The following is a 25,457-nucleotide window of genomic DNA, read 5'->3' on the forward strand; positions in this document are numbered from 1 at the left end:
TGGAGAGGTTTTCTATGTCTCCTTTCCCTTCTTCCCTCCTCACCCCCACCTCTAAGCCTCCAGTACAGGTGCACTGAACTACTCATGACAAGAGGGTTGTAAGGGTTGGAGCTCAGGTTTTCCGGCTCAGTTGGGACCTTAGACCTCTAGGTTCAGCTCACCCTCCCCCTCAGCCCCAGTCCCGCCCCCAACCCCAACCTCTCATTACCAACCCCATCTATCTGGAGGGCCCCTGGTCCCAGAGGGCTCCAGGTATCCTAGATAGGTCATAGCATGGCAGAGGCCTGGTGCCAGGTAGGGAATCCCATCCCTTCACATTACCCTCCCTCTCTGTAACCCTCCCCCCCCCGCCCCCACTCCCACCTGCTCTGTGGGCTCAGTCCCCATCTCTGGCTATTCAGGTTTCTGAGGTAAAGCCACTGAGGTAGAGAAGTTAAACTAGTGGGACAGGAAGGAAGGGGCGGGGAGAAGGGCCAAGCGGGTGGGGATTAGGGTCTGTGGGCCCTCTTCACCTAACTTTCCTAGTCTACCTCCTAAAAAATAATTTCTCTTTAAGGTGCCAGTAGAAAAAAGAATGGGTTTTGGAATATCATCATTTGTGTGATCTTAAGTAGGTTTTTTGACCTCTCTGAGCCTCAGATTTTTCATTTGCAAAGTGAAGTGAGGTAAAAATGCAGAATTCACAGGGTGATGAGGATGCCTAGCACGGGTGCCTGGAGCTGTCACAAAAAGTTAGATTATTTTATTTGCTCTTCTCCTCATCTCCAGCACCCTCCCTTTCCATCCCCCTCTTCTTGGATTTTTCGGACACCCTAACCGTCCCTAGCCTCCCTTCCCCCATCCCTGCGGCCACAGTCCCCGTTGGTCTCGGGTTATTCAGGGTATTTCCCGGCGGCGGGAGGCTCTCTACCCCCGCCCTTTCGCAGCACGGCTGAGGCGCGCGCTTGCGCGGGGTCCGGGAAAGCGGCGCGTGCCAGGAGAGAGAGGCTGGGGAAGGGGGGAGGTGAGAGGAGAGAGGGTGGAACGAGAGGAGAGAACAGCGGAGAACCAGGAACGCAGAGAGAGGCAAGGGAGAAGGGTTGGGGGAGAGAGGAAAGAGGGAGGGGTGGGTAAGGGGGAGAGACAGCCATCCGCTGCGAACCCCAGCAGGAAAGCCCGAGCTGGAACTGGAGCCCTAGCCGCAGCCGGGCACTGGGAGGCGGCCGCCGGGACCCGTCAGCCCTGCATGATGCGTCTCCGGCTCTTCTGCATCCTGCTCGCCGCCGTCTCAGGAGCCCGGGGCTGGGGCTACTGTGAGTGCAGGGCTCGCAGGCAGGCGGGGTTGGGCCTGGGAGTCCAAGGTCTGCAGGGCGGGTCCCGCACCGCATTGCGGCTGGGTGGTCGCGGGTCCCTTCCCGGCCGGCGCGCACTCGCGTGCTTTCATCCTTTCCTGCCTCTCCCCCGCGCTCCGCAATGCAGCTCCGAGGCTGGCGCGCGCGCCCGGAGCTGGGGTTGGGCTCCGAGCTGAAGATAGAGTAGTCCCTCGTGGGGACTGGGAACTGGGATTCAAGCGGGAGCTAGTGCCTGGGTTTGTGGGTTGGGAACAAGGGTGATGCCGGTGGCCCCGGCTAGGGTTGTTTTGCCAGGGGATGGGGCTGAGGCTGGGGCTGGATTTTGGGGGTGGGATCCATGCAGTATTTGGTGACACTTTATGATGCTAAGGTTGGCAGTGGAACTGGTCATGGTGCTAGGACTGGCTGGGCTTGAGACCAAGGCCTGATTTTTTCCAAGGTTTGTGGGTGCTGCTGAATGGGACTGAGGCTAAGGCTGGGGCTGGATTGGTGTCTTGGGGTGACTCAGGTTTTAAAAGACTCTGAGGTTTGAGATTGTGTTTGGGGGTGTACTGAACCCCAACTGGTACTAGGGAGGGTCTGGCCTAGGAGTTCCCCCAGAAGGAGAAGGCAGCCTCCCCTGAGTGTGCAGCTGTTGCTGCAGCCCAGGTTGAGTAGATGGTTTAATTTAGGGCTGGGTCTGTATTGGGGGATAGAGAAGAAAGAGCTCTGGTTGCTCGGCTGCTGGGCCTTTGGAAAGATGGGAGGGGCCACCCTAATCAACATGTCTGTTCCCCCATCCCAGACGGCTGCGACGAGGAGCTGGTTGGGCCCCTGTACGCACGCTCCCTGGGCGCCTCCTCCTACTATGGGCTCTTCACTGCGCCCCGCTTTGCCCGGCTGCATGGTGAGCCTGGTGGCGCCCCATGGTGGGGTGAGGGACTCTGGAGGGCTGGAGGTAAAGGGGGAGCCAGTGGTGAAAGCCCTTGCCCCTTCTACAGGCATAAGTGGATGGTCTCCCCGGATTGGGGACCCGAATCCCTGGCTCCAAATTGACCTAATGAAGAAGCACCGGATCCGGGCTGTGGCCACGCAGGGCTCCTTTAACTCATGGGACTGGGTCACACGTTACATGCTGCTCTATGGCGACCGAGTGGACAGCTGGACACCGTTCTATCAGCGAGGGCACAACGCGGTACTCCAGGCTCCCTGTGCACACACTTGGGGAACCTTCTCAGCTCTGTGACCTGGGCTGGGCTGGGCACAAGCTTGGGGGAAGGGGAGAAGGGAGTGGTGAGGGCACAGATGAGGAGCAGTGACTTTCACTCCAGGGACTCAGTCCAGAGGGACTGTCAGCTCACCGTGTGTGCAGGATACTCCCAATGACAGGGTTTAACATACTTCAGGGTACAATCTGGGAGAGCTTCTCGAAGGAGGTGACTTCTGAATTGACCTTTGAGGAAATAATGGGTCGCTCTAGGCTGGGGAAACTGTTTGCCTAAAGCCATGCAGGCAGGGGAGATAAGGAGTGTTTGCCTCCCAGAAGTCGAGATTGGCTGGATGCAAAACTGCTGGGAGGCTGCGGAGAAACAAGCAGAGGGTGGGGATGTGGTCACTCCTCTTCCCTTGCCCTCAGACCTTCTTCGGTAACGTGAACGAGTCGGCGGTGGTTCGCCACGACCTGCACTACCACTTCACGGCGCGCTACCTCCGCATCGTGCCCTTGGCGTGGAACCCGCGCGGCAAAATCGGACTGAGGCTCGGCCTCTACGGCTGCCCTTACAGTAAGGGTGCGAGGTCGTGGGGGGCGGGGGGGAGCGGGAGACAAAGAATCTCCCCGGTCCCCAACCCACCTACTGCCCTTCGCGCAGAGTCTGACGTGCTCTATTTCGATGGCGATGATGCCATCTCCTACCGCTTCCCGCGAGGGGTCAGCCGGAGTCTGTGGGACGTGTTCGCCTTCAGCTTCAAGACCGAAGAGAAGGATGGGCTCCTGTTGCACGCCGAGGGCGCCCAGGGCGACTACGTGACACTCGAGCTTCAGGGGGCGCACTTACTGCTGCACATGAGCCTGGGTGAGCTCACTGATCCCGGCGCGAAGCCTGAGGCTCTCCTCCCACGCCCCTTGTTGCACCTCCTCCGCGAAGCCGCACCCTACTCCTTATCTTCCCCTTCTTACTCTTTGGACCAACCCGCCTTTTTCGTGTAAAATTTGGTGCTAGCAAAACACTGGACTCGGAATCAGAAGAAACGGATTCCAATCTCAGCTCTACCACCTACCCGTGGTGTGACCTTGGAGAGGCACTTCCCCAGTCTCTTTCCTCATTGTAAAAACATTGTACACACACACACACACAACCTAAAGCATTGTTATTATTTTGTATCTCATTCACTTTTCATAATATCCACATGATGAGGTGATGAGGTAGAAGCAGCTATCCTGTCCCAAGTTTTACTGATAGGAAAACAGGCTCAGAGAGGTTAAATGACTTACTCTAAGTCCATACTTGCCAATGGAGACTGCTCTATCCCAGGCTGAAGGTGGTCCCATCTCTATATGCCCACTCTCCCTGGCCGCCCTGAGCAGTCCCTCCTCTGTGCTACCTGCTGCCGCTCTGCCTGGGAGCTAGCTGGGCAGTAGCGCTGGCTGAGGTTTCCAGGTTCCAGGCCTGACCCCGCCCCACCCCACCCTCAGGCAGCAGTCCCATCCAGCCAAGGCCCGGCCACACGACGGTGAGTACTGGCGGTGTCCTCAATGACCAGCACTGGCATTACGTGCGTGTGGACCGATTTGGCCGGGAAGCAAACCTCACCCTGGACGGATACGTGCAGCGTTTCGTGCTCAATGGCGACTTCGAGAGACTGAACCTGGATAACGAGGTGAGCGGAGAGGGGAGGAGCCATGTGGTTAAGTGGGGTGCTGGGTGGGCCGGTGGGGGACAGTACTTCTCTCTACTGGAGGTAAGACTCTGCTTTCGAGTCTCTGAATATGCTAGCAGCTCTTGGCAAACTCCCAGAAAGGCCTGGGTTTTTGTTGTTGTTGCTGCTGCTGTTAGCATGCAGATTCCTGGGCTCCACCCCAGCACTACTGAGATGGAGTCTGGAAATCTGGATTTGGGGGATCAGGCAAGATAAGAAAATTGCCCTCTTCTGGCCCTGATCTGCAGATAAAGTTTCCCATACAGGGTCATTGACTTACCTAAGGGCATGCAGCCAATCTGTGGTGGAGTCAGGGCTAGAACCCAAGCCTCAGGAGGCCCAGTGAGCGTCCAGCTTCAATACTGGTACTGGAGCAATGTGTATCTCAAGCCTTATAAAACTCAGCCTGGAGCGTGGGCAAGTGTACGGCGGGGGAGCACTGCCGCACCTAGGGAACCTCACTCCTCACCCCGCCCGCAGATGTTCATCGGAGGTCTGGTGGGCGCCGCTCAGAAGAACCTTGCCTATCGGCATAATTTCCGCGGCTGCATTGAAAATGTAATCTTCAACCAAGTCAACATCGCGGACCTGGCCGTGCGGCGCCATTCGCGGATCACCTTTGAGGCCAGTGGGCGGAGGATCTGGGAGGACAGGGCATCAAAGCCGGTTGCAGCAAGGAGGTGGAGAGGGAAGAGATCTTGAGACTCATATAAAAGCCGAGGATCGCTCTCCCCAGCCAGATGCTCCACTGTGTGTGTGGGGGTGCCATCCCTGACTCACAGGAGGTGCAAAAGGCCAGCTCCCAACTCCTCAGTTAAAAGCTGTGGTCCGGTCTAACCATCTCAGTTATAACTGAGCAAAATAAGGTGTAGCGACCCAGAGTGGCTCGGCCAGGGGTCAGGCAGCGGTGCGGGAGCTGAGGAGGGACTTGAACTCAGGGCCCTTTTGGTGTGTGGGGGGGTGTGCTCCGCCCGCCACCCTTATTCAGGAGTGTAATCAGGCAGCGCTGCCGGGAAGCCGGCAGGAAATTGCCTCTGGACGCTGGAAGGAAGAGAAGGAGCAGTCGCCCCTGGAGACAAGTAGATCAGCAATAGAGTCCTGCGGGCCGACTTGGTGGCTGGAGACCCCCTCCACAGCTGGACATGCTGGGGTGGGGGTGGGGAGGTGCACCCAGGGGACCTCACTCCTCACAGAGGTGGGGCGGGGCACCCGCTTGGCTGCTGACGGATCCTCACTTTCGTCCCTAGGGTAAGGTGGCATTCCGTTGCCTGGACCCGGTTCCTCACCCCATCAACTTCGGAGGTCCTCACAACTTCGTCCAAGTGCCTGGCTTCCCCCGCCGCGGCCGTCTCGCGGTGTCTTTTCGCTTCCGCACCTGGGATCTCACCGGGCTGCTACTTTTCTCCCGCCTGGGGGATGGGCTGGGCCACGTGGAGCTGATGCTCAGCGAAGGGCAGGTCAACGTGTCCATAGTGCAGACTGGCCGAAAGAAGCTTCAGTTTGCTGCTGGTGAGGGGGGGAGGCACGGGGGAGGCACAGGGAGGCTAGAGAAGGGCAGAGAGCCAGCGAGGTTGTAGGCTTGGACTGAGGCCTTTGCACACTGGAGAGGGGTGAGGGAGTGAAGGGAGGGAGCACAGCAGGAGGCCCCAGGGCCCTGGGAAAAGGTGGGAGTGGATGGAGGCAGCTGGGAGTTGGAGGGCAGGGCAGATCTGAGGGCTAAGGGTGCTAAGGGTAAGGGAGAAGCAGGAAGGCTGAGAATCCCGGTCCTCTCCAGTTCTGGAGGGTCTCTGTCAGTGTCATTCACGGATGACTTTTGACTCTGTGTCAGCCACTGGGGTTCCGCATAGTGAAGAGACACATTTGGAGATGTCATGACGCAGTGCGATAAGTGTAAACACGGGAGGCACATAGGCTGCTGTTAGGACACAGAGCGGGGCTGCTGCTTTCCCATTCAAGACACTCTTTCAGACTGTGGTGCCCCCCCGCCCCCCGCCCCCCCCACACCATCCTCCTGTTCTGTCCAGGGTTCCGCCTGAATGATGGCTTTTGGCATGAGGTGAATTTTGCGGCACAGGAAAACCATGCAGTCATCAGCATTGATGATGTGGAGGGGGCAGAGGTCAGGGTCTCATACCCACTGCTGATCCGTACAGGAACCTCATACTTCTTTGGAGGTAAGTGGAGGCCAACCTGGCTAGACCCCTGTCTCTGGGTGGGAAGGCTCCATCTTAGTTCACCCAGACAGGGCTACGTGGAGAGTTTTGTGGTGGTAAATCCCTCTTGCCCCTCTGGGGCCTTGGGGACTGGAAAGTCACTGTCACTGTCTACTAGCCCCATTCCTTCCTTCATGTCTGTCTCTCCCTTGGCATCTCCCTGGGGGAGGGTCTCTGGAGTCTCCCCTGGGGAGGGCCTCACAGGGGTGGTTGCTCCAGGTTGTCCCAAGCCAGCCAGTCGATCGGGCTGCCACTCCAACCAGACGGCGTTCCATGGCTGCATGGAGCTGCTCAAGGTGGATGGTCAACTGGTCAACCTGACTCTGGTGGAGGGCCGGCGGCTTGGATACTATGCTGAGGTCCTCTTTGACACATGTGGCATCACTGATAGGTATCCAGAAGCCCCTCTCCCTATAAGAGGTGACCCCTCCAAAGCCCTCTTCCATGGTCTCCCAATAATGGGAATGGCCTTTCTCAATGATCTCCCTTCTCCTGGTCCCAGCTGCTAAGTCTCCCACCTGGGGATGATTCCTCCTTGACCTCTCACCTCCTATTTCTTCCCTTAAAGTGACACATGCTCAGAATGGAAATGAAGCATCTGTTTTTGGTCCTAGAGGGTTTTATTTTGGGGGGCAGGGGTGGGGGAAATAAGGTATTATTTTATTCCTTTGGGGAAAGGGAAACAGTAGTACTTGAGCCCTGAGGCCTGCCTAATGCCCCAGCATTTAGGCTTATACCTGGCTAGTTAAATGGAGTATGTTTCACCGGGTTCTGCTGCTCCCAGGAGCTGGGAGTGAAGCTTGTAGGGATCAGACCCTCCTCTCAAGCTCCCCATAAGTCTCCTTCCCTCGGTGCTGACCCCCTCCCCTAGGTGCAGCCCTAACATGTGTGAACATGATGGACGCTGCTACCAGTCTTGGGATGACTTCATCTGCTATTGTGAACTGACAGGCTACAAGGGGGAGACCTGCCACCAACGTAAGCCAGCTGGGGTGTGGGGGAGTCAGGGAAAGGGGAGGTCAGGACATTTCTGGGGATCATGAGGCTGCTCGAGATGGTGGGGCTGGCCCTCCTAGCCCCCTGACCCCACAACTGCCTTCTCCCCACCTCACCACCAACCAGCTCTGTATAAGGAATCCTGTGAGGCTTATCGGCTCAGCGGGAAAACTTCTGGAAACTTCACCATTGATCCTGATGGCAGTGGCCCCCTGAAGCCCTTTGTAGTCTACTGTGATATCCGAGGTAAGTAACTCTGATGGGTGGTAAAGGGGCAGCTGACAAGGTAATGCAGGAGCGTAGGGGAAACGGAAGGATGGAAGGGTGGACGGGGGCCAGTAAGATGAAACAGTGGTGGGGGTAAAGGAGGACAGAGGGGAAAGGGGACACTCAGGAATTTTCATCTAGCCTTGCAGCTGGATTCCAGCTTCCTGATCCATTTCAGCAGCCTCATCTCCAGCCTGCGATGTTGGGGGCCTAGAGTTGGGTTAGAACGGAGCTGCTGGCCACATTTATTGGCTCTGAATTGCAGTAGTGGCACTGCAGGCAGGCAGGGAGATGGGTAGGGAGATGGGTAGAGAATGCCCATCTCCAGCCACAGCTCTGCCTTGTCCCGTCCCCCAGAGAACCGGGCATGGACAGTCGTGCGGCATGACAGGCTGTGGACGACTCGGGTGACAGGTTCTAGCATGGAGCGGCCATTCCTCGGGGCCGTCCAGTACTGGAATGCATCCTGGGAGGAAGTCAGTGCCCTGGCCAACGCTTCTCAGCACTGTGAACAGTGGATTGAGTTCTCCTGCTACAATTCCCGGCTGCTCAACACTGCAGGTTAGGACTGGGGGTGGGGAGGGCATGGTGAAAAGCTGGAGGAGAGACCAGCGGGGTCTGGGAGAAGAGGACCAGAGGGCTCAGGGGAGCCCTGGGCTAGAGGATTCAGGAAAGGGTCTGGGCAGCTTGGAAGGGTGAGAGAGGAGCCCAGAGGCCAATGGAGGGCAGGGCCTGGAAACTGCCCACACCTGTTCCCCAGGCGGCTACCCCTACAGCTTCTGGATTGGCCGAAACGAGGAGCAGCACTTCTACTGGGGCGGCTCGCAGCCCGGGATCCAGCGCTGTGCCTGTGGTCTGGACCGGAGCTGTGTGGACCCCGCACTGCACTGTAACTGTGATGCTGACCAGCCTCAGTGGTGAGGGGGCAAAGGGACAGGGTTTTCAGGATGCCAGGGACAGCCAAGCAGCAGAGGCTGAGCCACCTCATCCCATCCCCACAGGAGAACCGACAAGGGCCTGCTGACCTTTGTGGACCATTTGCCTGTCACTCAGGTGGTGGTGGGGGACACGAACCGTTCCAGTTCTGAGGCCCAGTTCTTCCTGAGGCCACTGCGCTGCTATGGTGATCGTGAGTGGCACACCATTTTTGACCCTTTTGCTCCCAGGGTCAGCTGTCCAGTTTCCAAAATCTAGGCCACCTGACCCACTGGGGGTCTCTAGGACACTGCCAGACACCCCGGCTCCTGCTGTGATACACCCACACTTGTTCCTCGGCATCTTCTTCTCTTTCATTACATGCCTTAGTCTTCCCCTGGGGACCCCTAGCTGTCCCCCTTTGCCCAGGCTCCCCCTGCCCTGAAGCTGCCTTACTCCTCCCCACTCCCACCTCGCTGACAGAGCCTCCTCCATCTGGTTTTGTAGGAAATTCCTGGAACACCATCTCCTTCCACACTGGGGCTGCACTACGCTTTCCCCCAATCCAGGCCAACCACAGCCTTGATGTCTCCTTCTACTTCAGGACCTCGGCTCCCTCGGGAGTCTTCCTAGAGAATATGGGGGGCCCCTACTGCCAGTGGCGCCGGCCTTATGTGCGGGTGGAACTCAACAGTGAGCAGGCGGACACCAGGGGCGGGGATGAAGATCCCTGGGGAGGTGTGGGTTGGGTGGAGGCTGGAGTAAGCAACAAGGCATAAGATGCCCCTTTGAGAGGCAGCATGGAAAGGGCTTTAGATGGCCCTGGCTTCCAGACCCAGCTCTGTCTTTATAGCTAGCTTTGTGACCCTGGGTACCCACTTGGCCTTTCTGAGCCTGAAGCCCGTGACTTGTAAGGAAGCTGGACTCCTGGGAGGTCTTCCACCTGATGACCTGTGCTTCTAACCTGAGAAGTGGGGCTGGGAAGCTGGCTCTAGGGATCTGGGAATTTGGGAGAGACCAGGGGTATGAGGTTTTAAGCAGTTTATAAGTTTTGTCCCAGGCTGTAGGCAGACTGGAGAGAGATTCAAGGAGCTCCAGAGAGCGAAGGAGAGGGGTTGGACTGGGCGGATCTGTGCGGGATCTTGCAGGTCTGAGTCCTCTCCCCCTCACCCCCCGCGCTGTCCAGCCTCCCGGGATGTGGTCTTCGCCTTCGACGTGGGGAATGGGGATGAGAACCTGACGGTGCACTCGGATGACTTTGAGTTCAATGATGACGAGTGGCACCTGGTCCGGGCTGAAATCAACGTGAAGCAGGCCCGGCTCCGCGTGGATCACCGGCCCTGGGTGCTGCGGCCGATGCCCCTGCAGACCTACATCTGGCTGGAGTATGACCAGCCCCTCTATGTTGGTGAGCAGCAACCCAGAGGCAGGTCTGAAGCCTCTGTCACCTTCCCACCCTCTCAAGGCCACTCTCCTTGTTTTCTGGAACCCCATGTCTTAGGTCCCAATCCCCTCGGCCTCAGAGTGAGCCAAAGGCCCCTTTCCTCTCTAGTCCCCAGCATCTATTCCATTCCTCTGGCCCCCTCGGCTCCCTTCCCAACCCCAGTACTTATCCCTGTCTCTGGCTTTACACCCATTTCTCGACCTGCCCACCTTTCCCAGGATCTGCGGAGCTTAAGAGGCGGCCCTTCGTGGGTTGCTTGAGGGCTATGCGTTTGAATGGAGTGACTCTGAACCTGGAGGGCCGTGCCAATGCCTCTGAGGGCACCTCACCCAACTGCACGGGCCACTGTGCCCATCCCCGGTTTCCCTGTTTCCATGGAGGCCGCTGTGTGGAGCGCTACAGCTACTACACCTGTGACTGTGACCTCACGGCTTTTGATGGGCCATATTGCAACCATGGTCAGTGCTGCTGGTTATGGGAGGACAGGGAGCCACAGGGCATAATGGGATGTAGGGAGGGCGGGGAAGGAAGGAGGGCACAAAGTCAGCATCAGGGAAAACTATGGTCGTCCTGGGTTCCTGAGCTCTGAGCTGAGGCTGTCAGGCAGTTGAAGATGCTGGGTGACTCTGAAGGCATAAAGTGAAGCAATGAAGGAATGGTACGGCTTGCTGGCACTAAAAGAATCAAAAGCAACAAGAAACTAACTTTCCCATCTTCCTACTATCACCAAGGAACACAGGTCACCCCCCTTGCAAGCCTATCCACCTCAGGCTGCACGGTGCCCTCCTACACCATTTCCTATTTCACAGTCGCTGCACTCCCAAAACATGTCTACAGCCTGGTTCTTGGTTAAGGCAAGCCTTAACGTTCACCATAGCAAGATTCCGCACATATACCCAGACTGCCTCCTCCCTAAGGCTGGTCTAGGAGGATGCGTGAGCAGGTAGGTCATTGGTGGGAGAAGTCTGGTGAGGTAGGGAGTTACAAGCACTAAGGGACCAACAGAAGACCTTTGGTCTTTGTTTGGAAGTGTGAGTAGTGGCAGGTGTACCAGATGGACTTGTGGTATCTCCATTCTGATCTTGACTGTCCACTTACTGTGTGTTCTCAGGCAAGTCGCTACCTATTTCTGAGCCTCACTTTTCCTATCTGTAAAATGCAGGGGTAGGATTAGATGATCCTTTACATTTCTCATGATTTTACAATTCCATTCTGTGACACAGGGCCTCCAGGGGACCTAAAAGTGAATGGAGATGGGTTGTGGTGGTGGCAGAAACGGGGGACAAGTGCCAGAGAGTGTGTGTGGATGACATACATAGCGTCCCAATGTGGGAACACGGGCCCTGACCTCACTACCTCTGCCTTCAGACATCGGCGGTTTCTTTGAGCCTGGCACCTGGATGCGCTATAACCTCCAGTCGGCGCTGCGCTCCGCAGCCCGCGAGTTCTCCCACATGCTGAGCCGGCCAGTGCCAGGCTATGAGCCCGGCTACATCCCGGGCTACGACACTCCTGGCTACGTGCCCGGCTACCACGGCCCTGGGTACCGCCTGCCTGACTACCCACGGCCTGGCCGGCCGGTGCCGGGCTATCGTGGGCCTGTCTACAACGTCACTGGAGAGGAGGTGTCCTTCAGCTTCAGCACCCACTCCGCCCCTGCCGTCCTGCTCTACGTCAGCTCCTTTGTGCGTGACTACATGGCCGTGCTCATCAAGGAAGACGGTACGCTCCCCAAGGCTCTCGCCCTCAACTCCAGCTTCCTGTGGGCGCCCTCCATCCTCATAACTATGGATTGACCAATACAAGGACTCAAGTGCTCTTACACGTGGACTTTGGGAGCTGAGAGGAGACCTCCTCTTCTTCCTCCCCACTGCACAGGGACCCTGCAGCTGCGTTATCAGCTGGGTACCAGTCCCTACGTGTACCAACTAACCACCCGCCCTGTGACTGACGGCCAGCCCCACAGCGTCAACATCACCCGGCTCTACCGCAGCCTCTTCATCCAGGTGTGTGCAGAGGGAGGGGGATGAGCGAGGCAGACTGGTTCAGATCATAATCTCACCATCTAGGTGATGGCAGCGGGAAATGTCAAACATTTAGCATTTGTAGAGCACGTTCCAATTTACAGAAGATGTTCACGTGTATTACCTCATGTGACCTCACAACCGCTGTGAGGTAGTTCAGGTAGGGAGCTCTTCTTCTTATCTTCGTTTGACAAATCAGGAAAGGGGCTCAGAGAGTAAAGTGGTTTTCCCAAAATCAAACAACTGTAAGCAGTAAAGACAGGGCTCAAAACCAGGTTACTGGGTTTTTAATACCAAATCCTATGTCCGGGCCCAGGGTTGCCCACCTGGGACTGTGCTAGCACTCACCACCAGTTGGGAGAGGAGTGATCCAGCCTGGTCTGGGCTACGTCTGCCTCCGCTTCTCCCTCACTCATCTCCTTTCCCCTCCTCACTCAGGTGGACTACTTCCCCCTGACAGAACAGAAGTTCTCACTGTTGGTGGACAGCCAGCTGGACTCACCCAAGGCCTTGTATCTGGGGCGCGTTATGGGTAAGCTGGGGCTGAGAAGGCGTTTTGGGTAAGGAGCTGTGGGTAGTCCCTGGAGCCCAGAGGAGAGTGAAGGACAGGCAGTGGCAGTGAAGGTGCTGATAAACAGGACCTGGGGATGCTGAGAGGGGGCAGGGCTGGTGGCGGTCCAAACCCCTTTCTTCGGGGCTGCCTCTCCCTCAGAGACGGGAGTAATTGACCCGGAGATCCAGCGCTACAACACACCAGGTTTCTCGGGCTGCCTGTCTGGGGTCCGATTCAACAATGTGGCTCCTCTCAAGACCCACTTCCGAACACCTCGACCCATGACCGCGGAGCTAGCTGAGGCCCTTCGCATTCAGGGAGAACTGTCTGAGTCTAACTGTGGAGCCATGCCACGTCTCGTCTCAGAGGTGCCACCTGAGCTGGACCCCTGGTATCTGCCCCCAGGTACGTCCCCGGGACACAGAAGAGGAAGGGAAGAGAGGGACAACAGGGAAAGGAAATGATTCTTCTCCTAACTGGTGCTGTCTCTTTTTCAGACTTCCCATACTACCACGATGATGGATGGGTTGCCATACTTTTGGGCTGTGAGTAACACAGTCACTACCCTGACCTCCTCATTCTACCCTCTGGCTGTCAACATTCCCTCCCTGCCCCACATCCGCAGGGCTGAGGGGTGGTGAAGGCACTAGGTGTGTGGTGGTGCCAAGAAGGATGAGACAGGCAACGCAGAAGGCAGTTGATAGTCGGGTTGGAGATTTTTAAATGTCTGAGGATGCTACAGACTTTCAATTGAAATGAAATATTAAGGTGGGGCTAAAGCTTTTACAGTGATGTTCCCCTCGGTGCCTGATCCCATATACCATTTCCTCTCAGTGGCAGTCCGTTGCTGGTCACATCTGACTTTATAACTTTGTGGATCAGATAATGTCCACTTCATGATGAGCAGCTTAAGTCACATGCTTATCTGCTGGATCGTGGTCATATGTTCCACCAAAGTCAGGTGTTTAATGTCTAAAAGGTCCCAGAATTAGGTAGGAACTGTTTCTTAAAATGAGCTTTACTGCAATATAAAAGGGTAAATTTTGGATTATGTAAACTATATCTCAATAAAACCATTATTTAAAAAATTAAATGGGGCTAAAACTAAGGGATGAGGAAACGGGGGTGCAGTAACATCCAGAGAGATGAGAAATTGGGGTAAGTACCAGGGATGTGGAAAGAGAATGTTAGAAGACAGCAGAGGATTAGCCAGGAATTTAGACCTACCAGAAACTGAAGAATAGCTTGATGTGGCTGTACAGCTGATGCTGTCGTACACGTACGCTTTAGGCCAAAAGCATACACATGTGTCTGTATAGAGGTGAAACACCCAAAGATCTGCCCTGAATTGTTCCTTTTTTCTCTTTCAGTTTTGGTGGCCTTCTTGCTGCTGGGGCTGGTGGGAATGTTGGTGCTCTTCTACCTGCAAAATCATCGCTACAAGGGCTCCTACCACACCAATGAGCCCAAGGCCACTCACGATTACCACCCCGGCAGCAAACCTCCCCTACCTACTTCAGGCCCCGCCCAGGCCCCAGCCCCGGCCCCGACACCTGCTTCCACCCACGTTCCAGCCCCAGCTCCAGCCCCAGCCCCAGGCCCTGGCTCCCGGGACCAAAACCTACCCCAGATCCTGGAGGAGTCCAGGTCTGAATGAATCAGGAGAAGGGCTTCAGGGACCAAGTCCATCTCCTCCAAATTCCCTAACTCCTGCCTCCACCCCACCCTGTCAGGGACATCTGGCTCCTCTTAGCTGGCTCTGCTCATCCAGAGGATTTCCCTCCTGCCGAGTTTGGTGGGCAGAGCTACAGATGGGACCAAAGGGAGTGGCTGAGCCTCACTGCCTAAACCAATGCCCTGCCCATCCCCATTTCCCCAGGCCCCTGGCTGTTTGCTTGCCCCAAAGAAGCCTCATGGGGTTGAGCCAGGCCCTTCCTGCCATCCCTGTCCCAGCTGCTGCCAGGGATTAACAACAGAATGCGGGGGAGATTAACTGCCTCCCTTCAAATATTCAATCTCAGCAGGGACAGATGTGTGGGATTGCAGGGATGCACAGGGTATGGGGGTAGAAAGCTGCTAAATCATACCCCCCAGCCTCTCCGCTCCCCTGCAGAACACCTTCCATCTGCTTCCACTCAGTTGGGGGTTAGGGAGGGCTTCATCGCTGTCCCCCACCCCCCATTTTTTGTTTTTTACAGAGACCGAGAGGCCTCAGTTTAGCACCTTAGTACCTCCGCTGCTTTACATGCTTTGGCCAAAGCCATAAAAAACTTGCAATGTAGAGAGAATAATGCAGACACACTGACTAGCCAACCCTCTACTCTTCCTCCCTCTTCCAAGATATGCAATAGCCTTGGTGCCTGTCCAAAGGCTTGGCCCCCCTCTCCAATGCATGAGGAGCCCTCTTTCCTCCGCTCAGAGATGCTGCTTCATTTACCCAGGAGGTCATATTCTTTATATATATTTTTTGTTGCAAATTCTCTCTCTAGAGAAACTCTACATATTACTCTAATTTTTTAAATTATTAGTTTATATATAAAAGAAAAAATCAATCGACTGTCCTGTCCTGTGCCCACAGTCTGTAGTGTGCTTCTCCTGTGTTGGAAGTCTCATGAGGTCTGCTGGTCACTCACCCAAGCCTGATCCAGCCTCCACTCTGAAGCTATGCTGTCAGATTCGGAGCTGTTCTAATAAAGCAGAGTGACAGAGCCCCAGTCTGTGTGTGGTAGCTGGCATCATGGTTGGGGTGTAAGCGGGATGATTTTAAGGAAATGAATCTGACGGCTCCAGAATCTCTACGGAAGCACTCAGAATCCCTGCATCACCTACTGGAAGCCTGCTTGGCTCTTGCCAACCCCCAATCCCAGATCTCCCCCAACCCCAGATCTCCGTGGACAAGCGGAGATCAGAATGCCAAAGCTTCGGCCCGAGCTGCCCCTGTATTGCCATCCCTGGGTCCTTCCAGGGTCCATCCCTAGACCCCAAAGCACACAGTACACAACTTGCCCAAATGGATTCTACCACTTTATTCAGATAAGAGGTCACAAGCCACAGGACTTTAAAGTGCGTGAAATTCACTGGCAATAGAGCCGCACATATACCAGCCTCCCCCACCGGTCCCCACCACCTTGCTCCATTCATCATTACGTGTCTGGGGGGGAGGGGTTCAGACCCGTCATTGAAAGGTGGGGGAGAGCAGAGGAGAAAGCTGGGGATGCTGGAGGAACAGCAGTAGTAGTGGTCTGACACTGGGGAAGGAAGGGGTCAACCACAGTGATTCTGCACACCGGAGGGGAGGGTGGGGTCCGTCTAGCCTCTCAAAGGCTGGATGTACTTTTTTCCCCACCTACTCCTCACAGCCAGCCCCCGGCATTTCAGACAGCACTGACTCTTCCTCCTTCACCTGTCTCTGGTTTTTCCCTATAATTTACGAGTAGTTTGGAGCCCACAGTCCAGCTAGCGGGTGTCCACTGTACACAATGCATACAGACCACAGCAGGTGCAGATTTCAGAATCACGGTGGGCGCTGGCCCACCTGGGGGGAAGAGACTCCTGTCAGGACCTGGCTGGGCGTGTGCTCAGTGCTGGGTGCACGTGTGCCCACAAGTGTGGTGAGAGGATGTGAGCGTGTGAGTCCGTGAGTGTGTGTGTGTGTATGTGTGCACGCACACGTGCGCATGTCCCACAAAAACCCCTAGGCGACAGTTTGGCCAGAGGGAACCCGACTCCTTGCTTCACGGGACGGCCAGTGGAATTAAAGAAAGGAGGTGCTCAGCACAGACTGGGGCAGGGAGGCTCTGACTGCCCCAGAGAGGAGGGAGAAGCCCACTCCCTCATCTAACACTCCACAGGCCAGTCTGTACCTGCCCGCGTCTGTTCCCCAGCACAATGCTCCCCGTGCCCTGTGGCTCAGCGCCAGCCGTAGACACGGGGGCGGCTCTGAGAGCTGGTGCCATTCTCACTCAGTTCTTCTGTTTCAAGGCAGCTCCTCCTGCCTCCACTAGGACACGAGACAGAACTGGAGGAGAACCTTCCACCGTCTCCTTCCCCCCCCTCAGGAACGAGACTTGGGCAGGGACCCCAGAGACCTTAGTGGGAACTCCCCCTCAATCTACAGACCTTCTAAAGGAAATAAAGTGCTTTGCTTTGCATGAATCCCAGAGAGAATGGCACCATGAACTGGCACAAGCGGCCAGCCTACTTCTTCTCGACACTTCAAGTACACTCTGCCCGTCCGCACTGCACGCGTGATACCACCCCAGACACGTGCAATGCGGGAGCTCCTTGCCCACCTCCAAACACATACTATCAACTCATCCTTTCCAACAGCAGGGGCTACAGACAGGAAAGAAATCGACCAACAACCTTCCCCCTCTCTAGTCCAGGCCTGCACACCCCTCTACCCGGAAGAGAGGAACAAGAGTGGTCCTGCGGGCCCAGACTCTAAGGGGAATGAAAGGCCTGAAAACAACTGCATCTGCAGGGAACCAGAGCATCACACCCTAGCCACACAACCCCTCCAGTTCTTCAGTGGCGGCGTAATGCCTGCCTGCAGTCGCTAAGCCAGAACTTTACAGGGCACTGGCACTTGCTCCCAGGAATCAGAAAACCTATCTATCCATCTCCAGAGTATACAGAGACGTTTTCTCAAAGCCTGCTGGGCCCCAAGCTTAGGAGTTTAATTACTGTCATCAGGCTGGTTCTCACGCTATGTCTGCGGAAGGACAGCCCCTGGCTTTCCTTCTCCCAGCACTGAATATCTGTCTGAGAATCCACACTCCTTCAGTTTGCAGCCTGTCAGGAGGAAAGAGGTAGTAAGGTGACCCATCTCCCCTCTGAATTCAGCCTCTGCTCCCCGCCAGGCTCGCCTTTAACCCTGACCACTCACAAGCTCCAGGTACCAAACTTCACTTAGCCTGTCCTCTCCAGGTCTCAGGACAGAGAGATATGCTGGCAACCCGACTACAGAAGGACTCTTGATTCGGAAAGCTAGGCTAGTGCTTGTTTGGAACCATCCAAGTTGACTCCTGAGGCCCACAGCCTGGGTAGCTGGTAAGAACTCAGGCATGAGCTACCCGCCCACAGACTGGGCTCTCTTCCTCCGAGGCCTGAGATGCAGGCTCCCACTCGTACAACTCTCTCTCCCGGGAGCCCAAGCCCCAGCTGCCTCTGTCTCCCCTCTCACTGAGTCAGTTTTGTCCCCACTGGACACAGCTGAGGCCTCACTACAGAGGGAGCGGGTGGGGGGTTTCTCGGTGTGGGAGACACATAGCGCAGGCAGCTCGAGCAGCAGTGGTGTGTGCATGAAAGCAGGGCAGTGCCGCTACCACAAGCGCTGGCGAGGGGCCCAGGAGGCCTACAGGACATCGGTCTCCCTCTCGATCCCCACGTACTTGAGGGCATCAGCTTGGCTGTACCTGTCCCAGAGCAGGAGAAGGAACCAGGTTACTACTGGTTTTTTTGATTTTGTGATTGCAACGATGGAGTCCCCTCCCGTTTCACTTCCCCTCCCACTCCCTACCAGCAGTTCACAAGGCTCCCACTTCCAAGGCAAGGCATCAGAGATCAGAACAAAGAAAAAGCCTTGCCCACCATGAGATCTTCTCCTTTGTCCATATCACTCACCTTAAGCCCCCAAATCAATTTCAGCAGCCACCCCTTCTGTCTCCAGGGCCACTTCCCTAGGACTCTTCCTGGCTACCTCACCTGTAATCGAAGAAGAGCTCTTCGCCAGCTTGAATTGCCCTCTTGGCAAAGATCCCAATCCGATGATCCCCGTTCACCATGACCACTGAAACAGGACAGACCCAAGGCTAGATTCCAAGTCAACCATCAGTAGTGAGTCTGGGCTGATTTTCTCCAAATTGCCAGTGAAAACGTAAATGAAGTGGAATTAGAAAGTAGTCAGTGGAGGTACTTGTCTCTATGCTTTTAGACCTGTTATTGTGGCTAGCGACATGCGGAAAGAATTACCTTTAAAAGATTCATGTTTTGGGGAAAATGTTTAAAATGTATTCGGTGAAAAAAAGCAGATTAAGAAACAGAGAGAGAGGCTCAAAATGATACCAGACGTTAATCTTTGGACAAAGAAATAACTCAGCTATGAAAAAAAACCCTGAATAATGGATAGAAATCATAGTAAATGAAGCATCCATCCCCCACCCGAACTCACCTTTGGCGTAACAGTTGGGGTTCACTGAATGGTTTGCAAATCGAATTTTGTTTCCTTTCCGGGTAGCATCCACTACAAAATCTGTACAAAGTAAACCAAGGAAGACGATGAGCTCACCGGGCAACTCTACAGCTGCCTGAGCCTGCATCTGAAATCAACTAAACTGTAACAGAAACAATACAATGCAGGGGGGAACTCTGAAACCCAGCACACCAACAGGAGCTAGAAACCAGCCTCATGTGGAAGCACTCCCTGTGGGTGCCCCTTCCCTCCCACCTACTGCGAAGGGAGATTTCTGAGGTGGAAACGCTCCATCCTCTGATTACAAACACAACCCAGAAATGACGGTTCTCCCAAAGCAAGCGGACTGCGGCTCATGGACGCTCAGTCTCACCACCGTGCTCTAAGCATCTGCCGGAAGACTCAGAACGGATCTGAACCTGTCCTATGACCAGGGGAATCTGGTAGGAAGACCTGCCTGAGACCACCTGGGGACGAGAGCAAGACTCCATACCGTTGTTGAGGTTGAAGAGGAAGCTGGACATGTATTTGTCATACACCTTCCCTCGTCGATCGGCCTCATCCTGAGAGATGAGCTGCAGAGACAGACGAGAAATGGAAAGGGGGATGCAGCTGTCTGCTGGGGGCACCGTACCCCGCCTCTGGAAAGGGCTGCGAGGGGGCTTACTGAGGACCGCGATGAGAACTGTCAGAGGGAGCCCCTGCTCAGCTTTTACATCCCATCCCCCCCCAGGCTGCCCAGAGTCCCCCGCCTGCCCCCCTTGTGTAGCCCAAGTTGCCAAAAAGTCGAAGAAAGAGTGGTTTGTTTCAGGACTGCAAACAGTTCTGTGGGATCTTCTGAGAGGCCACATGAGAACTCAGCTGAGTTATTTAGAGATTAATTCACAGAAGTCCGGCCCACAGAAAATCAAGGTTTCTCATCAGTCTCTCCCCACGTAAGGATGTGGGCCAAACCGATAGCACTCACCTCGCCACAATATTCAGAAATGAACTCGTTCTTCTGCACAGACTCCTTAATGAAGGTGCCCCATCCGGCCACATCTGAGGGGGCCAGCAGCAGGTGCTGGGGAAGAGGGAGTCAAACCTCAGACTGCGGGGCGTGTGCGAGCCTGGGGGATGTGTGCTGGATGTGCACGTGTGCTGCGGGGAGCAGGGTGGAAAAAACTAGTAACTGTAAGAGGATCTGAAAACAGGAAAAGGTCTAAGCTATTGTGTTCTGGTGGGAGGCGGGGAGAGGAGATGGGATACCCCTTCTTCTGGTTCTGAGGACCTCCCGGACCTGAGCCCGTGGAACTCACTCACTGCGGGTGTCTGGTAAAAAGAGACAGTGTCAACAGTGTGGCCCTCCTCTCTGCTCCTCTCAGTCTGGCCAGGTCAGGGGATCATTTTTCTAATCCCGCAAGGGGATCAAAAGCTTGATTAACTCAGTAAACGTGTGTCCGTTAGGATGTACCAACACTGGTGTACAAACTGCCTAAGGAACCAGTAGAAAGAGACCACTCAGATCTTCAGACCTTCCCACTTTATCGGACGTGGAGTCCTGGGAAAAGCCCTCACCTTCTTGAGGCCACGCTGGATGCTGCAGTTCTTGCAGGAAACCACCTTGCAGTCCCAGTGCTCCGAGGCCCCACAGGTGAGACACAGGTCGGGGTCGCACTCTCGCACCGCCAGGTAGCACGGGCACTGCTTGGTATTGCACTGGGTCTTACAGCGACAGCCGGGAAAGCGATTCTGACCTGTGTGGGATGACAGGGAAGGGCAGGGAGAGAAGCGGGCTCACGTTGGGGCTCGGGTTTGACTCAAAGGACAGCGGAGAAGTTAATGTTATGGGGTCAAGGATGATTGGCAAAATAAGGGAGAAGGTGCCTTCCCAATAATCACATACTCGTGTCTTTCAGAGAAAATGGAGTGCCTACCGACATTCATGCCTGGAAGTCAGAAAAGCATGTTTGACCCTGGAGATGTGTTTCCTAGAGATTCCCTAACAATGCTCTTCACCCCACCCTGCCCCGCCCCCGCGTTGTTGGTAGCATTTGTAAGGGAGGCAGATAGTGCCCCAGAGAAAAAGAAATCAGTGCTTTTCACTGGTAAATCCTCGCTATCAAAACAAGAATCATTTTGAGAACAGAACGCATCCTCCTCCACCCACTGCCTTCCCAGCACGAGCACCCACCCCTCCACTGTGGTTAAGATTGATATCTGCTATGGGTTAGGAGGTGCTTCCAGCACGGCTGCCTGGGCACCACAGTCTGCAAGCTCTGGGGGCCGCCATCAAACCGCTCAGCCTCCAGGTCGGGGGTGGCGCGGTGCACACAGGGATAAGACGCAAGAGAGAAGCACCCTGAGCTCCCAGCCCACCCTCTGCTGACATCCAGACCGACCTGACGCTAAAACTCCAAAATATGAGACTGAAACAGACACACCCAGAATTGTAACCTGTATGCGTTGTAAAACAACATCCTGGAAAGGGAGGCTGTGTCTGCACTTTAAGGAAAAAGAGCCCCGTGTTTCTTAATGCTGCCCTGGAAGAGGAAGTCGGAAAAGGAGGTGATCTCTGTGTAATTGTTGCTTTTAGAATCATACACCTCAGGGTTTTTTAAAAATGACTTCTCCAGATCTTAAGTCTCTTGTTTCCTCTGTAGAATGCTTCAGACACAGCAAAGAGAATATGAGAAGGCCCATAAGCAGCTAAGGGCGTGGGGAGGGGTGGGGGGCAGAGGGGAGGGAAACCTAGGATGCCTAGGCCAACTACTGCGGCAAACAGAGGGCTCTTACAGTCGGGGTTGCACTGGCAGAACTTCTCACAGAAGTTCTGAGTCATGATGCAGGGGCAGGTGCTGTCACAGGGGCGGTCTGGGTGGTCGCAGGGCTGGTAGTTGTACACTTGGGTGGAGGAGTTATCTAGGAGAGAAGAGAATAGACAGGACACTGCTGTGCCCGTGCTTCTGAGCTGCCCTCCCTTCCACATGTCCAGTCACCCTCATTCAAAAGAGGCTTGTTCTGACCATACCCTTGGACACGCATTTAGCACCTGAAGTGAGAAGCAATCACAGGTGATGATGGTTCATAAGCTACAATGGGGTGATTTGCTTTCGGGGGAGAGTATGGAAATGGTCCGATTATAGGGCAGTTATTTTCAACACTAAGTGAAGCCTACAACCTGGCAAATGGCCCACAATGAAAGCGAGACCACAGGCCTGTGACTCTACCTCCTGAGCGGTCTCCTGGGCTGCGGTGAGGAGCTGAGCTGTTCTCAGCTGCTGCAGGGGCACCTGCAACGTGCGGAGGCCGTGCATGGTCAACAAGTGCAGCTGCAGGTGGGGCGGGGGCAGGGGCGGTCACAGGCTGCAACCTGAGCAGAGCACCCTGGTGGAACTTACCCTTCTTCAGTTGAATTTTCCTGCAGTGTGCAGCCCATAACCTGCAAGACATGGTACGGCTCAGGGTCACGGCCCTGCGGAACGCTGCAGATTTGGGTAAATGACACGACCTGCTCTGAGGGACTGCGGTCTGATGACTAGGGATCCTCCCCAAATCCCTTCACAGGAGGCCTGGACGCTGGTCCACGGAAGCTGGAGTCCATCCTACCTGCAGCTGGCCTATGCCTCAAGATTTCGACACAACCAACACCCCCCTCAATAAACAAACATTCGTAAAAGAACAAAAACCAGATGCAAAACAAAACCCAACCCTCTATGTTTATTAAAATGCTATTGTTTCTCCCTGTCTCCTCTCCCCTGCCCGCCCTCTCTTTGGGGAGGTGGAGATGTGGGGGCATCTCAGGATGGGGAGATGGGAAGGCTTTTCAGAATCTGTTCTGAGTGAAGGAATTGAAAGGGAGAAGCCACAGGGATTTCCTTCTGTATCTAGAACTGGTGTCAGTTGCTTGGGGAACAAAGCCAGGCAGAGTGTCAGATGCAAAAAACAAAACAACACAAAACAAAACACCAAAAAAACTTCCAACCCTAAGCAAAGGCTAGCTAGAAGACAGGGTTGTTATGCAACCTAGAAAAACAACACAAGTGCCAAAAACAAAAAGAACTCTGGTCAGAGTTGAGAAGTGGGCACAGTAACTAACAACCTAATGAGAAGAAATGGCCTCAGGGTGGAGCCATGAGACCTGTTCACATCCTACTGGCTGGGAACGTAAACGGAAAATCAGTTATTTCACGCTCCACAGCATCGAAGGACAAGGGAAGGGCTGGTCCAAGGTGTAGACCCAGAGGGAGCACTGAGAAGGCTGGCCCTCTGTTGGGTGATGCCGAACTGAGGGCAGTGGGTGAAGACAGAGGCAGCAGGGAAGTCCCAGGGGAGGTCAGGGCACAGGGAACAGCCCGGCCACAGAAAGCCTTCTGTCCGACCCTTGCCTGTGCTTTCTCTTCTTCTTCTGTGAGGGGTTCATGAGCTCATCTGTTGGCAGCTTCAGGATAAGTGATTCTTTGACTGCGAACTGGAAGACCTGGAAGAGAAATCCAATAGGACCTGTCACTTATTCTAGAGCTGAGTGGTCAGATAAGTGACCCAGCCAGGTGCTGGGCTTGGGATGGTTCTGGAGAGCTTGCGGGCAGATGACTGAGCATCTTCAGTAAGGAGACAGAATGGCTCTGAGACATTGGGTTGCTGGTTCTGAAATTAATTCTTTAGTGTTTATCCTGATTCAAGAAGGAGAAATACTGAGCACAGGTACAGCTTTCCTGATCAGTAGCTTTCATCTACTGCTCTGCCCACCAAGCTCTGAGCAGGCTGATTCTTACCAACAGTATCTGCTTCTTTTTAGGATGGACAGTGTTGCGTATCTTGTGTAATTGAGTCACATCTGATGGGAGGTAACACCCGGCTAAGCACTAGCTCCCTCTGTTGGGATAAAGATGTCAGAACCTTGACTATTTCAGTAGGACAGCATTTCAAGAAGGCTGCTTCCCTTTCAATATGCTGTTTCTCCTAGAGCATTTGTTTTTTAGCTTTTTCTTTTCCTTTTTGGTTATAGGCCCTCTTGTGATTCCATGAAAACGATGAATCTTCTTTCCAGGAAAATACATAAAAAAACTGTTTTGCAGACTTTTAGGTTTGCAGACTTTTAGGTCAAGAACCTGTGCCTTTGGGAGACAGGTATGAGCTCCAAAATGAAAGCAAAGGGTACTTCAGCTCATGGTTCTATGGCTTGTTCTAAGTAGAGGAAGTGTAAGGAACAGGTCACAGAGACTCTTCCAGAAGTTGAGAGCTAAGTGAGCAGGGCTCAAGCTCTGGTGTTCCTCTCTTTTTGGACAGGTTGGCCCTAACACCTGACTCCCTGTTCCTGTGCTTCCGTCTGTCTCCTCACTACAGGTTTACAGTACCAGTAGCTGCCATTCAATTGTTTTCTTTTTTAAATTAATTTTTATTGGAGTACAGTTGCTTTACAATGTTGTGTTAGTTTCTATTGTACAGCAAAATGAATCAACTATACATATCATATATTCCCTCTTTTTTGGATTTCCTTCCCATTTAGGTCACCACAGTGCATTAAGTAGAATTCCATGTGTTACACAGTATGTTCTCATTAGTTGTCTATTTTATTTTATTTTAAATATTTATTTATTTATTTGGTTGTGCTGGGTCTTTGTTGTGGCTCATGGGCTCCTTCGTTGTGGCATGTGAACTCTCAGTTGGGGGATGCATATGGGATCTAGTTCCCTGACCAGGGATTGAGCCCGGGCCCCCTGCAGTGGGAGCAGAGTCTTAACCTCTGGACCACCAGGGAAGTCCCAGTTGTCTGCTTTATACATAGGGTCAATAGTATATATGGATCAATCCCAGTCTCCCAATTCCAACCTCCCTTTCCCCCTTGGTATCCATACATTTGTTCTCTTATCTGTGTCCCAAATTGTGATTCTAGTGATGATGTGAGATGGACAAGGTCGAGGCCCAATTATTAGGGGTCATAATTCAAAAATCTAATGATAGCACTTTTGAAGAATAAAGCCACTGAAGACGGATGGGGCTAGGTGGGGAGTGGCAGCTGCAGCTAGAGAAGCAGGGGCAGGAGCAGGAGTGCGAGATAAGAAGATCCCCAGAAAGACCCAGGAATCCCTTCTAGGAAATGGGTCTACATTTAGAAAGAAAGGCAGGAACCAAAAAAAGAAAAAAAGCTAAAAGAGGGCAGAGACATCCAAAAGAGTTAGCTAGTGACTGGAGACAGGAATAAGAATTCAGCAAGGAGAGCAGATCCCCCAGCATTGCTGGACCTGGCATTTGCAGGAGGCCGTCTTTGGGGAACCCATCTCATGGCCCAGAAGCACAGACTCACAAAGGACTGAGCCTACAACGGCTTCTGTCCAGACAGGTAGCCTTACAAGATGTCAAAAGGGCTACCAGAGCAGTGGCTTGCCCTGCCCCTTTCAGACCATACCTGCTTGCATGTCTTAGTCCCCAGAAGCCTGGCTATCGAACAGAAGTTGTTGAAGTAGGTGCCATGAAAGACTCGAAACAGAGATTCTTCAGCCCCGGTCCATTCCACAGGCTCCGAGGGCGCTTCCACTACACAGAGCTGAGGTGGGGCGGGGCTAGCCTTCTGTTTTGTGGGGGTCTGACAGCGAGAGTTGGCCTCTAAGAGAGGAAGAAATAAGAGACACAGAAGAAGGTGA

The 25,457-nt window shown here is 54.3% G+C and overlaps 2 protein-coding genes across 4 annotated transcripts in view; one reads left to right on the plus strand and one right to left on the minus strand.

Moving 5' to 3' along the window:
• Positions 1 to 1,225: 1,225 nt before the first annotated feature.
• On the plus strand, positions 1,226 to 14,710 carry CNTNAP1 (contactin associated protein 1). The gene is made up of 24 exons (XM_057715422.1): positions 1,226 to 1,292; positions 2,116 to 2,217; positions 2,312 to 2,505; positions 2,947 to 3,094; positions 3,182 to 3,385; positions 4,006 to 4,190; positions 4,710 to 4,853; positions 5,477 to 5,738; positions 6,254 to 6,403; positions 6,662 to 6,833; positions 7,314 to 7,420; positions 7,565 to 7,684; positions 8,063 to 8,266; positions 8,466 to 8,622; positions 8,707 to 8,834; positions 9,128 to 9,313; positions 9,807 to 10,028; positions 10,283 to 10,522; positions 11,433 to 11,786; positions 11,943 to 12,070; positions 12,527 to 12,620; positions 12,801 to 13,046; positions 13,139 to 13,186; positions 14,012 to 14,710. Exons 1-24 carry the CDS (start codon positions 1,226 to 1,228, stop codon positions 14,296 to 14,298), a joined length of 4,149 nt encoding a protein of 1,382 aa, XP_057571405.1. The 3' UTR covers positions 14,299 to 14,710.
• The window catches only part of EZH1 (enhancer of zeste 1 polycomb repressive complex 2 subunit), a 29,603-nt gene continuing 18,826 nt past the window's right edge, over positions 14,681 to 25,457 (minus strand). For all 3 annotated transcript variants that reach the window (XM_057715421.1, XM_057715419.1, XM_057715420.1), the window contains exons 12-21: positions 25,223 to 25,419; positions 23,202 to 23,293; positions 22,215 to 22,255; positions 21,610 to 21,735; positions 20,392 to 20,570; positions 19,802 to 19,897; positions 19,328 to 19,409; positions 18,814 to 18,894; positions 18,348 to 18,432; positions 14,681 to 18,058 (exon numbers count right to left, since the gene is read on the minus strand). In XM_057715421.1, coding sequence (XP_057571404.1) covers positions 17,998 to 18,058; positions 18,348 to 18,432; positions 18,814 to 18,894; positions 19,328 to 19,409; positions 19,802 to 19,897; positions 20,392 to 20,570; positions 21,610 to 21,735; positions 22,215 to 22,255; positions 23,202 to 23,293; positions 25,223 to 25,419 — 1,040 coding nt within the window. In that variant the 3' untranslated portion in view covers positions 14,681 to 17,997. The remainder of the gene's footprint in view (positions 18,059 to 18,347; positions 18,433 to 18,813; positions 18,895 to 19,327; positions 19,410 to 19,801; positions 19,898 to 20,391; positions 20,571 to 21,609; positions 21,736 to 22,214; positions 22,256 to 23,201; positions 23,294 to 25,222; positions 25,420 to 25,457) is intronic.

This window comes from Hippopotamus amphibius, chromosome 17, assembly GCF_030028045.1.
Source record: "Hippopotamus amphibius kiboko isolate mHipAmp2 chromosome 17, mHipAmp2.hap2, whole genome shotgun sequence".
In the NCBI taxonomy this organism is placed as follows: Eukaryota; Metazoa; Chordata; class Mammalia; order Artiodactyla; family Hippopotamidae; genus Hippopotamus; species Hippopotamus amphibius.